Below are 12,259 nucleotides of genomic sequence, written 5' to 3'. Positions count from 1 at the left end.
AAGCGGTGATGTCGAAGTGAGAGGAGCTGCATGGCAGGTTCTAGCAGAGCAAGGGAAAAGGAATTAGAAGCAGCTGGGCCAGGAACCTTGCAGAGCCCCTGTGCCATGCTGCTGTACCACCAGCAGCAGCTCATTCAGCTGCCAAGTGCCCACTGGAGGGGGTGAAGTCCATTCTCAAGAAGTACCTCTCAAAGAGAAACCTGCAACAGGGATTCTCCAAGGAAAGGAAGAATGAGTCAGTACCACTACAAGAGCATAGAGTGTATGAGTACTCAGGGGTACTAGCTCTTTCATCCACAGCCTCATTGCTAGGAATCTCATGTGGCTGTCAAGCCACGTGAGAAGAGGTCTCCCCCAAAAGAAGAAAGACTTCAGATAAGAAGGGTTGGTGGGGAAATGAGCTGTTCCCAGACAGACAGGTTAAAGAAGAGTGGATCACAGACATAGCCCAAATGAGATGGTTGAGATAGGGGAGAAGCTGGCAGAGAAGTCCCTGACTCTTACTGCCAACTACTGGTCACACACTTATGGAAACATAACCTGCATGCTCCTACCTTATTTTACTTCTCACTTAGGCTAGCCTTCTCCACAATGGTTGCTAGCTGCATCCATGTAGCTTCATACAAATGTGCTGTCAAGAACCCTTTAAAAGAGCACTCAGCACTCACAGAGTCTGAGATGAGCCAATAGCTGAACTGCCAGTTATGACTAAGTCCTCTCAATCAAGAGCATGGAACAGCAAAGAAGAGGACTTTGCTTGGGATGGAAATGCCACAACACCTCTCACTGTGCAAAACAGAGACTAGAAGTCTCTGGCAGGAATTAACTGCAGGAGGAGGTGGGGAACAGAACAGAGATTTACTCTTCCTCACTTCTCTATTAAAAATTCCCATTCCCCAGATGTTTCATAAGCACCGTGCAATGGCCAAGATGGAAGAAAAAAGATCAATACATGTAACAAAAGCAACTAAGTGGAACAGAGAAGGGAAGCAAGGGAGACTTAAGAGGTGGAAGAAGAAACTGTAAAACCCAGGTCTGCTTTCCAGCACTGGGGTAGGTGAAAGAGACAGTCTCACCTTCCAAGCCTCTGAAAAAAATTACTGTCCTCTTGCTCACAGGGGTTAACTCCCAAGAGGGCTTCCTGAGGAAAGTGCGGGAATGTTGGTGGGGGCAGGGGGAGAAACTTTCTGGGTTTGTGTTTAAATTTGTTATCTGCAACTCTTGTGTTTAAGGCAAACAGGGGCAGAATTCTCTTTGATTACTGGATATGCTGAGGCATTTGTTCTTCAGCTGGGAGGGGGTGGAGAGGGAGGAGAAAAATATACCCGGGCTCAATTCACTAAGCCACCAAGACTCTGGAAGGGATTTGCTTCATTCCCCCAGACCCACCTGTGCTCCCCAGACACCCCCATTCACTCTCCAGCTGCCTCTGGGCAGCCTGTGGTGTCCCTGAGGCATGTGTGCCAGGCCTTCTTCCCTGCCCCCTAGAGAGGTCCCTCTCTGCCTGACTGCCCAAGTCCAACCCTCCAGGCAGAGGGACCAGTGGGTCCCACGCTTACCTTCTTTCCCAGGCACCTCGGGAGGAAAGAGAGTCCAAAAGAGAAGGAGCCTGAGGGAGAGCTCAATCCTGCTGCTCCAGGTCCTCAGCTCCATGGTGGTTGGAGAGGGGGGCTGGCTCCCAGTCCCTGCCTGCTTTCCTGGCTCAGGCCTCCGAGCCTTGGCTCCTTCTGGCAGTGCATGAACCTCTCCCGCAGCCTCCTGACTGGAGCGCACACATTGCACAACCTCCCTGCCTGGCCCACAGTTATGATGAAAGATCAAGGCGAGTGGGTGGAGAAGCCTTACTGCCTTTACCTGTTTTAAAGGGGCTGGTCACAGACTTCCCATCTGGCAGGCAAATAAATCCACCTTAAAGGCAGTCACCTTTTTCCTGGGAGCCTCCCTCCACCTTTGCTCCAATCTCGTAAGAGGCTCCCGATTGCCACCTCCTGGGCAGCCCTCGCCACCGTCCCCGCTCTTGCTCCGGCGTCCCCAGGCGGCTTTCCGGGCGCGCTCAGCTGGACCCCTGGCTAGGGTTGGCCCCTGACTCTGCCCCCTGCCCATCCCCCCGAGGCGCACTTGTAACTTTGAGAGATGAAAACAGCCCAGATACTGAGTTAGAGACTGCTCGGTCCACTACTCTCTGTGAGAATGCGGCTAAAACCCCTGAGCCGTCCTCACAGTAGATATTTAGGAAATCCATCTGTAGGCAGTAGCAGCAGCCCGTTTTGTTACCCAGGCTGTGATAGCATGTCCCCATATTTGAACGACTTCCACTGCAGCACCAGTATAAGGTTTCCTTGTCTACATCCCGTACCTTGACTTAGCAGTACTGGAATGTATCCATTTCAGTCCTCATTTGTACAGAACTGTGCCTTCTTCAGTCATTGATGTAGCAGTGGGGCAGATGGCTAACTTCTCCTTTGTGATGGGACAGCATAGGCAAGGCCTGCATAGACATGAAATGGGAAAGAACCATTTGCAACTGGAGAATAAAGCTCTAGGCCACCTCAGGAGCTCATATATTTTCTAAGGAAAAAAAAAAAAACACACAAACAAACAATGTTGCAGCCTTACATTCAATTTCTCAGGGCTACCTGAGTTTGCATATGTACCATCACAGAAGTACCAAAGCTCTGGGGTGAAGAAGCTGGGGATGCTCTGTCTCTGTTTCATTAGTAGGCATATACTCAGGACATTTGATCTAAGCTATTTGGAATAGGCAGGAACAGGTCTACTAAGGCTTGTTGGAAGAGAAAGTCTGAAAAATATTTTCTCCCCCTTGTTAGTGTTGGCTGATGTGGGTTAGAAATTTGGGTATTCCAGATGATGGTGGTCAGAAATCATGTGTAACTCCTTGTTATTTTGTAGATTGGAGTTCACCTACTGTAGCTCCCAGTCAGAATGAGTACAGTGGTAGTCAAACAAAATATGATCTAATGTTACAGCAAGATCAAGATCTGCAGCAAATCTATAAACAAGTGGAAGCATAAAAAAGTAGAAGCCCAAATGCCTGGAACTTTTCTAGTATCTGTAAAAGCCCTGTTGCAGTGCTTTGCCATGTGTTCTCTGCACGGAAGTGCAGATCCAAAAGGGGAAAAGGAGAAATTTACACAAAGGCTGCTCCCAGTACAATGGAGTACTACATGTGAATTATTCATACAGCTCTGCTGAGTTGTATAAATAGGATTGACAGGATCCTTTTGCTTGTGCATCACAAGGCTGGATTTTGTCTTTTTAAACTGTTGGACAAAATTAATTCCCTGGGTGTCTAGTGTTAAAAAACAAACAAACAAACAAACAAACAAAAACAAAACAAAACAAAAAAGCCTTAAAAATCTGAAATATCTTGATTTCAAAAAAATATTTCTCTTTACAATTATATTCTATGATTCTATGCTTTACATCTCCATAACCTGTTCACTGTCATGGCTTCTCAGTGAGTGTCCGATCTCTGGCATGCTTTTTGGTGGTAAGAAGATAACTGCATCTTTTAAACTCACTCTCAACATGTCTTTGGGTTGAACCTCATCTTGTGTTTCTAGTCCCTCTGGGTATTTCTGAATCACAGGGCATATTTTCCTTCAATTTCCTAGTATTCTGTTTCATGTATCGCTGAGATTAGGTGTCTGGCTGGAAAATATCACTACACAACACACCTGGGCTTTCCTCCTACAGATATGTGGGCTTGTGGTGAGGGAGAAGAGGAGGAATGGTATGCACCAGGTCTTGTCTTGATGTACTGTTGGGACAGTCAAAGGGCACTCCCAAGACTAGAGGTGGGATATGTTTCTTTTGAACTGCAGTTCAGACAGAACTCTTTCATATGTTTCTTATAAATTGTTTACTGTGTTCACTCCTCCTCACATTTTAGAAAGAGTGGTGAGTTTCACCATTGTGCTGATAAATGTCCTTCTAGATGGTGAATGAAACTGAACCTAGAAGCAATCTCTAGAGTTCCTCACTTGATATTACTTCCCAAACTATTGAAGCATCCTTTGGTATTGATAACTTGCATCTGTGCATCTTCAACTGGCTTTCACTAAGGTGTTATTGTAGCATAGATGTATAGGGCTCCCAGGGGCCCCAGTGACATTCTGCAACAAGCTCCACTTCATGACCATGTTTTAATATTCTAGTGTTTTCTTTTTCATGTTGGAAAGTTTTCTGACTCTACTCGACCAGCAATTATCTTAGAATATTTCAAACAACTGACTTCAGACAGTCTTTCTGCAGAAAATATACTCCTACCATCTAGTGGCTTGAGCTGTTAAATTAGTTCCGTACACAGACTTTTATCACTCAGAAACTTAGACTTTATTTTAAACAGATATTTTAAACTCCTACAAAGGAGCACAAGTGACTCCTCTTAAGTGGTCACCTCTAGCTTAGGGACCTGGCTGCACAAGTAGTCAAGCTTGTTATCTTTCTCCCCTGAGAATAATAACAAGGGCAAGGGAACGAATGAAGCTGATAGAAATAGGGTATAGATCCAGGTTTACATTCCCAGTAGCAGCAGAGGAAACTCCCTCACTCTTCTGCACATATCCAGAGAGTAACACCCTTGGAGATGTAGAGTTTGCCTGAACAGGGCCCTAAGCAACCTGACACAGCTTTGGTGTTAACCCTGCTGTGAGTAGGTATTTGGGCTAAAGACCTCCAGTAGTCCCTTTCCACCTTAATCTTTTTCTGATTCTGTTAATCGCCAGTAGATGAACAATTGTGTCTTCTTAGCACCAGGAAAGTAGACAACTCCTTACTTGGGCTCTAGTTAAAATGGGAGGGCAGCTTCCTGTATATATTCTCTGCTTAACAGAGTTGGAGGGACACAGATATGGACTATAATTCCAGTATAACTGCATAAAACTCTACTTACTTGTTCATCAGCGATGTACTCGTTGATATTTCTCTACCCTAGCTGGAGACCTAATTAGGGACAAAAGTGTGTTTCCACTGTTGGCTGAACTGCAGGCTTTCTGCCTTTTGTCTCTAGATAAGCTGTCCTGCACATGGTCTGCCATGCTCTTGTTGGGCTTGCAAAACAGGAGTAAATTAAATTATTGTACCATCCTGAAAATGAGGAAAAAGACCTTGATTTTGCCCAGAAATTACCTGAGAAAATTCTCTTGCCTTCACATCCCAGTTCTGCTACTCGGGGTGGTCCAGTGGTTGTGGAACCCAAGATGTCCTGGCTGCCTCACAGTGCTGTGGCAGGAGCAGAGAGCAGCCCATCCCACCCATCAGGACCACACGTAGTTTAAGGGTGATGCAATCAGCTTTGTCTGGTGATGGCCAGGCTTTTGTTTCTTTCCAAGTTAGCACTTTTGGTCAACAGTGAATCCATGTGAGACTGAGGGGCCTATTGCAAAAACAAAAAAATCTAAGCCAAACAGGGTTTCACTTATGTTAAAATGCAACATTCTGGATAGACAAGTGGAAAGCAATGCAAACCCAGCCATAATATAATCTGATTCATATTCACATTCCTAAAACTGCTCCAAGTTGTACAAGTCTCAGTCACAAGAGTAACTTACTTTCTAATAGATATTATAGCGCATTTTATAGTTATAAATCCAAAAAGTGCAGTTCTACACTTATGCTCCTCTTTAAGAGAGCATTCTTCCTGAGCACATTTAAAAATATTTATTTATATTGATAGCATTAATTTTTCACTTTTTTATTACTTTTCTTACTGACCTCAGGAAGAAACAAGGAGAAAAATAAAAGGCAAGATTCAGTTTCTTCTTGAGCATTACTAACACAAGCAGTATATGTATGATAAACAGAAAATTTGACCCAGACAAATTTGATTTCTAGTACAGATGCTCATGACTTCTCCAACTAGGTTGTAGAAAAATAGGATTATAACAGTTTTAGTAATTTAATCACAGCTCAAAAAATAGCAATAGTCATCTCTGTATGACTAGTACATAACTGTAATTTGTAATTAGTTCATGTTTTCTAGTTTTCTTTCCCATTTTGGATTAATTATCCTTAAGTGTGAAAACACCTCACCAACATTGAAAAAGATATCTTTAGCATTAATAACATGCAATAAGTATCTATATCGCTAGTCACTTTGATAGTGTGATTTTACTTTTTTTCTACAGACAGCTGAATGTGTGAGTTAATCAATCTTTTAATTTGTTGCTTCTTTGTGTGTGTGTGTGTACGTTTGGTTGGTTGGTCGTTGTTTTGTTGTTATTTGTTTTAATTAACAGAAATTTTAAAGCTTTTTTATCTGTTTCAAATCTGCAGTTACTTTTATGATACTCTTCTTGATGAATTACAGTTGCCTCCACAAAATAAACACAATAAGCTTGTCCTCTTTTCTTACTATTGTAGCTTAATCTTGGTGTTGTAGTGTTGCTATCCTGTGCCAAAATGAAATAGTTGCTACTGGTCACTGCATTAACAATCTATGTTCATCCTGAGTGTGTTCAATGTTGACATCAAGACAAGATATTTGAAACAGATGCCTTGCTGTCTTGCAGGTGAAAAGAGGGCACTGATAGTGGTAAGATCTTACCAACTTGCTGTCAACTCTATTGCCAGTTCATCTTCCCACTCGATTTTTGAAACTTGGTCCATTAAGTAAATCAAAACGTGGAAACTAAAGTGAATGCTGAAAGCAACTGTAGACCAACAACACAATAAAACACAACACAGACTTTATGAGACCTGATTTTCAGCAGCAACTAAGGGCCATATTCTGCTGAGCCATCTGGTCTTTCCTCATCTTTACACATCCATCTGTAGAACCAGACAGTCTTAGATCTTTACATGCCAATTTGTAAAACCAGACTGTCTCATATGTTTGCACTTAAACAGGTAGAGCCAAGCATATACACTGGGTGGGTATTAAGCTTCCCATTCTCACATTTTCATGGACTTGTCTAGAAGATAACTGAGCATGGCAGGATCTTTAGAGCCAAGAGATTTAGGTTAGGGATACAGTGCTGGAATTATTACTAGCACCTTCAGTCAGCTTTTTGATGTGGAGATGATTGCACAGCAAAGTGAAACTGCCACTGAAACCAAGCAGGTGGCATGGAGCTTTACCTCATTCCTCAGCTCCACTTTGGTCTCCTGTTTATTTCTTGTCCTACCTTCCTAGATGTTTCCCCAGGCGGGCCATTAAAGGGACTTAAGGCCTGCACAACAATTTTGTTAGAAAATAAAAAGCTTTTAGGGTCTAGAATTTTTTTTTTTATTGGGAGGGAAGGGCAGAATATTTAAGCATATTTGTTTCCCATTAGCCTGTTTATAGGTGTGTAGTCTTTATTTGTTTTATCATATAGGATCCTATCTGATTTTATATGCTGAATAAGTAGTTTCATATAATGGCACAAAACAATCTCAGGAAGGACTCATCTCTCTTCTTCTGTAAATCTTCTACCTATAAATATCTGCAAGCAAAAGTCCTATAGCATTATAGTTTTCATCACAGTAAAATCAATATGGCTATTGCCCTTGGCATGTTGAATAATAAACATAAGGCAAACAGGGGCCCTTTCTCAATAAAGCAAATCACCATCTTTGACAGATTTTCACCCTCAATGATACTGAAATCTGCTTCCTAGGTTTAATCTTATACTCCCATACTTTTTCATTGACTACAACTCCATTATTGTAAATAGTTGTATTAATTTCATCTTGTTGCTTTCCTGCTGCTTCAGATCAAAGAACAAAAGAAGCTATATGGTTAAACAGAGGATTATCAGCAGGTTTTCTAAGCTTTTAAAGGGTCCAAAAGAATGGAGGCTGGTGGATGCACTTGCCATGGAAGCCAAAATGGATTAGGCTGTGATAACATTACTTTGAAAAGGGGAAACTTGAAACTTCTTCCATGCTCTTAAAATTGGACTTCCAACAGAATTTCAACTTCCCTAACCCATAACAGAAACACATCCTCTTAGTAAACTTTGTATTTTGACTACCATAAAAGTACAGAAATATTTTTAATGCAAGTGCAATTAATTATTTTAGGATATTGATTATTTATAGGAACAATATTTAGGAAATGTCTTACCTTGATTGCTGGCAAAACATGGCAGTGTGAAAAAATTAAAAACAAAACAAAACATAACATAACAACAACAATAAAAAAAAAAAACCCACACAAAAACAAAAACAAAAAAAACTTTTGGAAGTTTCTCTACACTGAAAAGGAGATTTCACTAGTACCCTACCAGTATCAATGGTACTGGTAGGTGGCACTCAGGATATCACCTTGAACTACCTCCTTGAGTGAAGGTACCTCTTTGAATAGCACGTACATTCAAGATACCGGACCTTGAGTACCCGGAATGTCTCTGCCATCATCCACCAAACTCCCTTCATTTTTGAGCACATGCACAGCACTGATGTGATCTACAGGCCTTACAGGTTGAGCTCTGGTGCTCAGCCACTGATGAGATCTGTGTTCTCATCTAGTGCCTTGCTCAGGGCAGCCTTTACAAAATTAATTGCAAGGATTAATATTTTGGATTTTTTATGTCTGTGTAAATCATGAATGGATTCTTACAGATGTCTTAGCTGGTTTTGTTGGAAAACTTCAGGACACCTGTGTTTGCCAGATCTCAGGCCTCTGCAAATTTGGGGATGATGGCATTCTTCTCCCAAGAAAAGACAGGACCGTTTGTGGAATGTAGGTGCCCAACTATACTCATACACTGGGGGATATTGAGACCCTACCCAAACCAAACAGTTATGATGCCCAGGGGAAGATCTTTGGTTGAACGTGGAATATGCTCTTGTCTAACTGGACATTGCCTGACTGGATTCTGCTGATTTAGAAATTATCTTTTTTTTTCTGTGTTCATGCCCCACATGAAGGATATTGCTGTCTTACTCCACTTGAGCACTCTCCAGCTCTCAGCATACAGCATACTGGGTCAACAAGTCTGAAACAGTCACTTGTAAAGGTGGGTGGGGATGGCTGGAAAAGGGACCTCAGACAGGTCCTGGCAACTGAAAGGTAACATTTAAAAAGAAGATGGTTCTGAGGTGTCTTACACATTGTTGCTGCTCTTATCTCAGAAGCTTCTTTCTTCCTACTCTCATCCCTGAGTTCTCTCTACAGGTCTATACAGCAAAGCCCTGCACTCAACACAGCTGGGCACAGGAGAGGGCCTGAGGGTGCTGTGAATGGCTGTGGGAATACTGGTGGGGATAGGATGGGGAATAGTCTTGGGCTCTGGGATATCTCCTCACTCCATTCATCTGCAAGGACACTGGGTGGAGGCAGTGTCTTTGCAGAAAGCCTCCACTGCTCATTGTGCTTCCCACATGTATCTCAGAACTAAAGAGGTGGGAGTCTAGCCTGGCTCATAGACTGCTGCTTCAGCCATGTACTCCTTCCCAAAGGCATCATCCATGTACTTACAGTGAAGAGGGGTCTGCCAAGGTGCCTCTGTTTGTGAGGAACATCTCTAGTTCTGGACATAGCCCTGCTATCTTCTCACAGCTAGTAGCAGGTAATAGTTACCTCTCTGCTATCCTATGCACACAACTGCCAGAAATATGTGAGGGCCTCTGCCAAGGTTTTGATCAGTATTATAAACCTCAGTTTCTTTCTGTCCCTTAGTTTTATTGCCAAGTATTTGAGCATAACAATATCTCCTAGAAGACAGGTTAGAAGCCTCTGCTGTAGAGTCCTACTGATCTCAGAAGGGACCTCTGAGGGTCTCTAGTCCAGCCCGTTGCTTGCAGCAGGATGAACTTTGAAACTTGATTTGACACAACAGGATTTGGAATTGATGCTTCAGCTTTGTCCTAGGCTCATTACAGTTATTTACTGTCTTTAAATCCTTTAATACTATTTGACTCAAAGTACTTCTCTTATGTATTTCTAAAGTACTTCTCTATTAGTAAGTAATGTGCTTTTATTAAGACCTTCCCCTTCTGGTTTTTGGAAGATCTGGCAGGCAATTGAAATATTCACTACTTTGATAATTTTAAATAATGCAGCTGAGCCTTTGCTCACAGCAGCAACTAGGGATTCATTGACGTGAGAGCCAATATTCTGTGTTAATACTTTAGTCTGGCTAGCCTGTCAACTTGAAGACAGCTTTTAATGTGAGTTTTAAATTCTACATTTCTCTTTTGTCAGATGGTTCCAAGTTAACTTCCTTAGTTACAGTGCCAATTCTTTACATTAGTCAAATCCACTTACCATAATTTTTAATGATTGTAGCCCAGAGAAAGTAAATGTCATTCTACTCTCTCAATCTGCCAAGGGAGAGCACCGAGAGAGGTTGGAGTGCTGAAATTCCTTTGGATTAGACAGAGAAGTAGAAGCAAGCCTTTTAGATTTTTCTCAGCAATTTGATGTGTAAGAAGTGGGTTCTGAATCACAGGGTCTGATTGGGACTTTGAAGAGCCACGACGGAGGGAAGTATTAACTAAAGTAATGAAGTTACTTCTTTCCCTCCTATTTCTGTCCAAAACTGATCTTCCCTAATTTGTCTGAATTATCCTGTTCTGCCTACATATGGGAAACACACAAAATAACACTGCTATGCACCTTTCAGTCTCCTGTCTGCTGCAGTCCAGCATGTGCTGTAACTCTTACTGGTTTTGCTAAAATAACTGTAGCAGTGGTATTATTAATCCTATGATGATAGATTTCAACACTCCTCAGGCATCCTTATTTATATGATACAGTCTTTCCAGATAAAAGTCGCATGATAAGACTAGTATTTTCGCCTTTATGTTGCCATAGGAACAATCCAAACCTGAAGCATCTCCCTATAAAAGGAAAGATTACTTCCTGTAAAACAGGCATAGGAGAATCATACTCTTGTCAAATCAATGGCACCTGCATTTTCATTATCTGCAATAACTCAAAGTAAGATGAGTTTACACTAATGATATAGGAAATCATGTTGCAGTACTGTAGAACCAGCTCATTATGTGGGGAGGAAGGTGATTTCATTTAAAAACAAAACTGGTCTCACTCAGTCACATTCAGCACACTCTCAGACGCTTATTCTCACAACCACCAAGGTTCTTGTCCCCAGATGATCTGCCATGACATTGATTACAAGGAATATTGGCTGCCGGGTCTTCATCACTTCTTCTGAGTTATTATTAGGTTGGTGACAATGTGCAGGTTTTGAACATGCATTAGGTACCCTTTAGGAGTTGACACTGATTAGTCACTCCACCTTGTACTGCTTGTGAGAGTCATCATTGGACTCTCCCTCCCGATCTGAGTGTCCTAAGAAGATGCAGATTGATGTGTTGGGATCTTGATGACCATCAACACCTAGGTCTTGCAGACATTCTGCTACTTCTCCTTCTGGTGCTCCTACTCACAGGCAGACCCATTCATTCTATATTCACACCAATACGGAAGTTCTCTACATCTGTGCCAGAGGTGTACAAGGACAACCAGACAGTGAGTTGGAGCTTTTGCTCTACAGTCTGATTCAAGTTAATGGGAGTATAAGGTGTTTACTGAGTGGCTTCTCCCTTCCCCACAATGAATCTGCCCCAAAGTTCATATAGAAACAGGATTTCAAATGGAAGGAATCAGTGATTAGACATGAAGATTGTGAAATTAGATCTGACCTTTTGGCTGCTTACAACTTTATGCTTGGCTCAGCCCTGTGGCATCACAGTTAAAGTTAAAGTTAAAGTAAGCTATCATCCAGACTCAAAACCTAAAATGTCTGTTGCAATATACTCTGTATAACATTTTTTAAAGAAAATACAAAGCTAATATTTTTGACTTAGAGAGAATGGGATCTTGCTAGTCACAGGAAGAATGGAAAGTTCCTAGGAATGTGGAGTGATGCAAAGCTGTTTAAGTTGTAAAGATCTAGAAAAGTTAAGGACATAGAGAGCTGAATAACAATAAATTAAATACTGGTCACAGGTGAAAATTCCTCATTGCATGTGTTCATCATGTAATACAATATTTACTACAAGGAATAATTCCAACTCGTTCTACACTTTAAACCAGGAATAAAAGCAGAGATTCCTTGAATACTTCTGCTAACATCAAAAACCCAGCAATATTTAAGTATGAAAGAAGTTGGAAAATTATATTAAATATTCCAATGACATCAAGAGCAAATAGAAGGAAGTTGATGGGAAAAAAAAAAAAGTTACTAGTGGAGTATTTTTTTCTGGAAAGAAGACTTCTCAAAAAAGGTCCAGAAAGAAGTAATTAATAAAGCTGAGGAGGTGAATCTGATAAGCCTACATGTCT

General features: G+C 41.6%; 1 protein-coding gene across 2 annotated transcripts in view; it reads right to left on the bottom strand.

Annotated features, from left to right (window-relative positions):
* Positions 1-12,259, bottom strand: part of EPHA1 (EPH receptor A1) — a 48,003-nt gene that overhangs the window by 31,772 nt on the left and 3,972 nt on the right. The window contains exons 2-3 of one of the 2 annotated variants that reach the window (XM_021292625.2): positions 5,152-5,398; positions 2,357-2,488 (exon numbers count right to left, since the gene is read on the bottom strand). Coding sequence is in view for 1 of the 2 variants with exons in the window: in XM_005506301.3 (XP_005506358.2) it covers positions 1,560-1,653 (94 nt within the window). In the remaining variant the exon portion in view is untranslated. Of the gene's footprint in view, positions 1-1,559; positions 1,885-2,356; positions 2,489-5,151; positions 5,399-12,259 lie in introns of those variants that run through there. The other variant, XM_005506301.3, reaches the window with a different exon arrangement.

The sequence above is a fragment of the Columba livia genome, chromosome 1 (genome assembly GCF_036013475.1).
Source record: "Columba livia isolate bColLiv1 breed racing homer chromosome 1, bColLiv1.pat.W.v2, whole genome shotgun sequence".
NCBI lineage: Eukaryota > Metazoa > Chordata > Aves > Columbiformes > Columbidae > Columba > Columba livia.
This window is presented reverse-complemented; position numbering and strand designations above follow the sequence as displayed.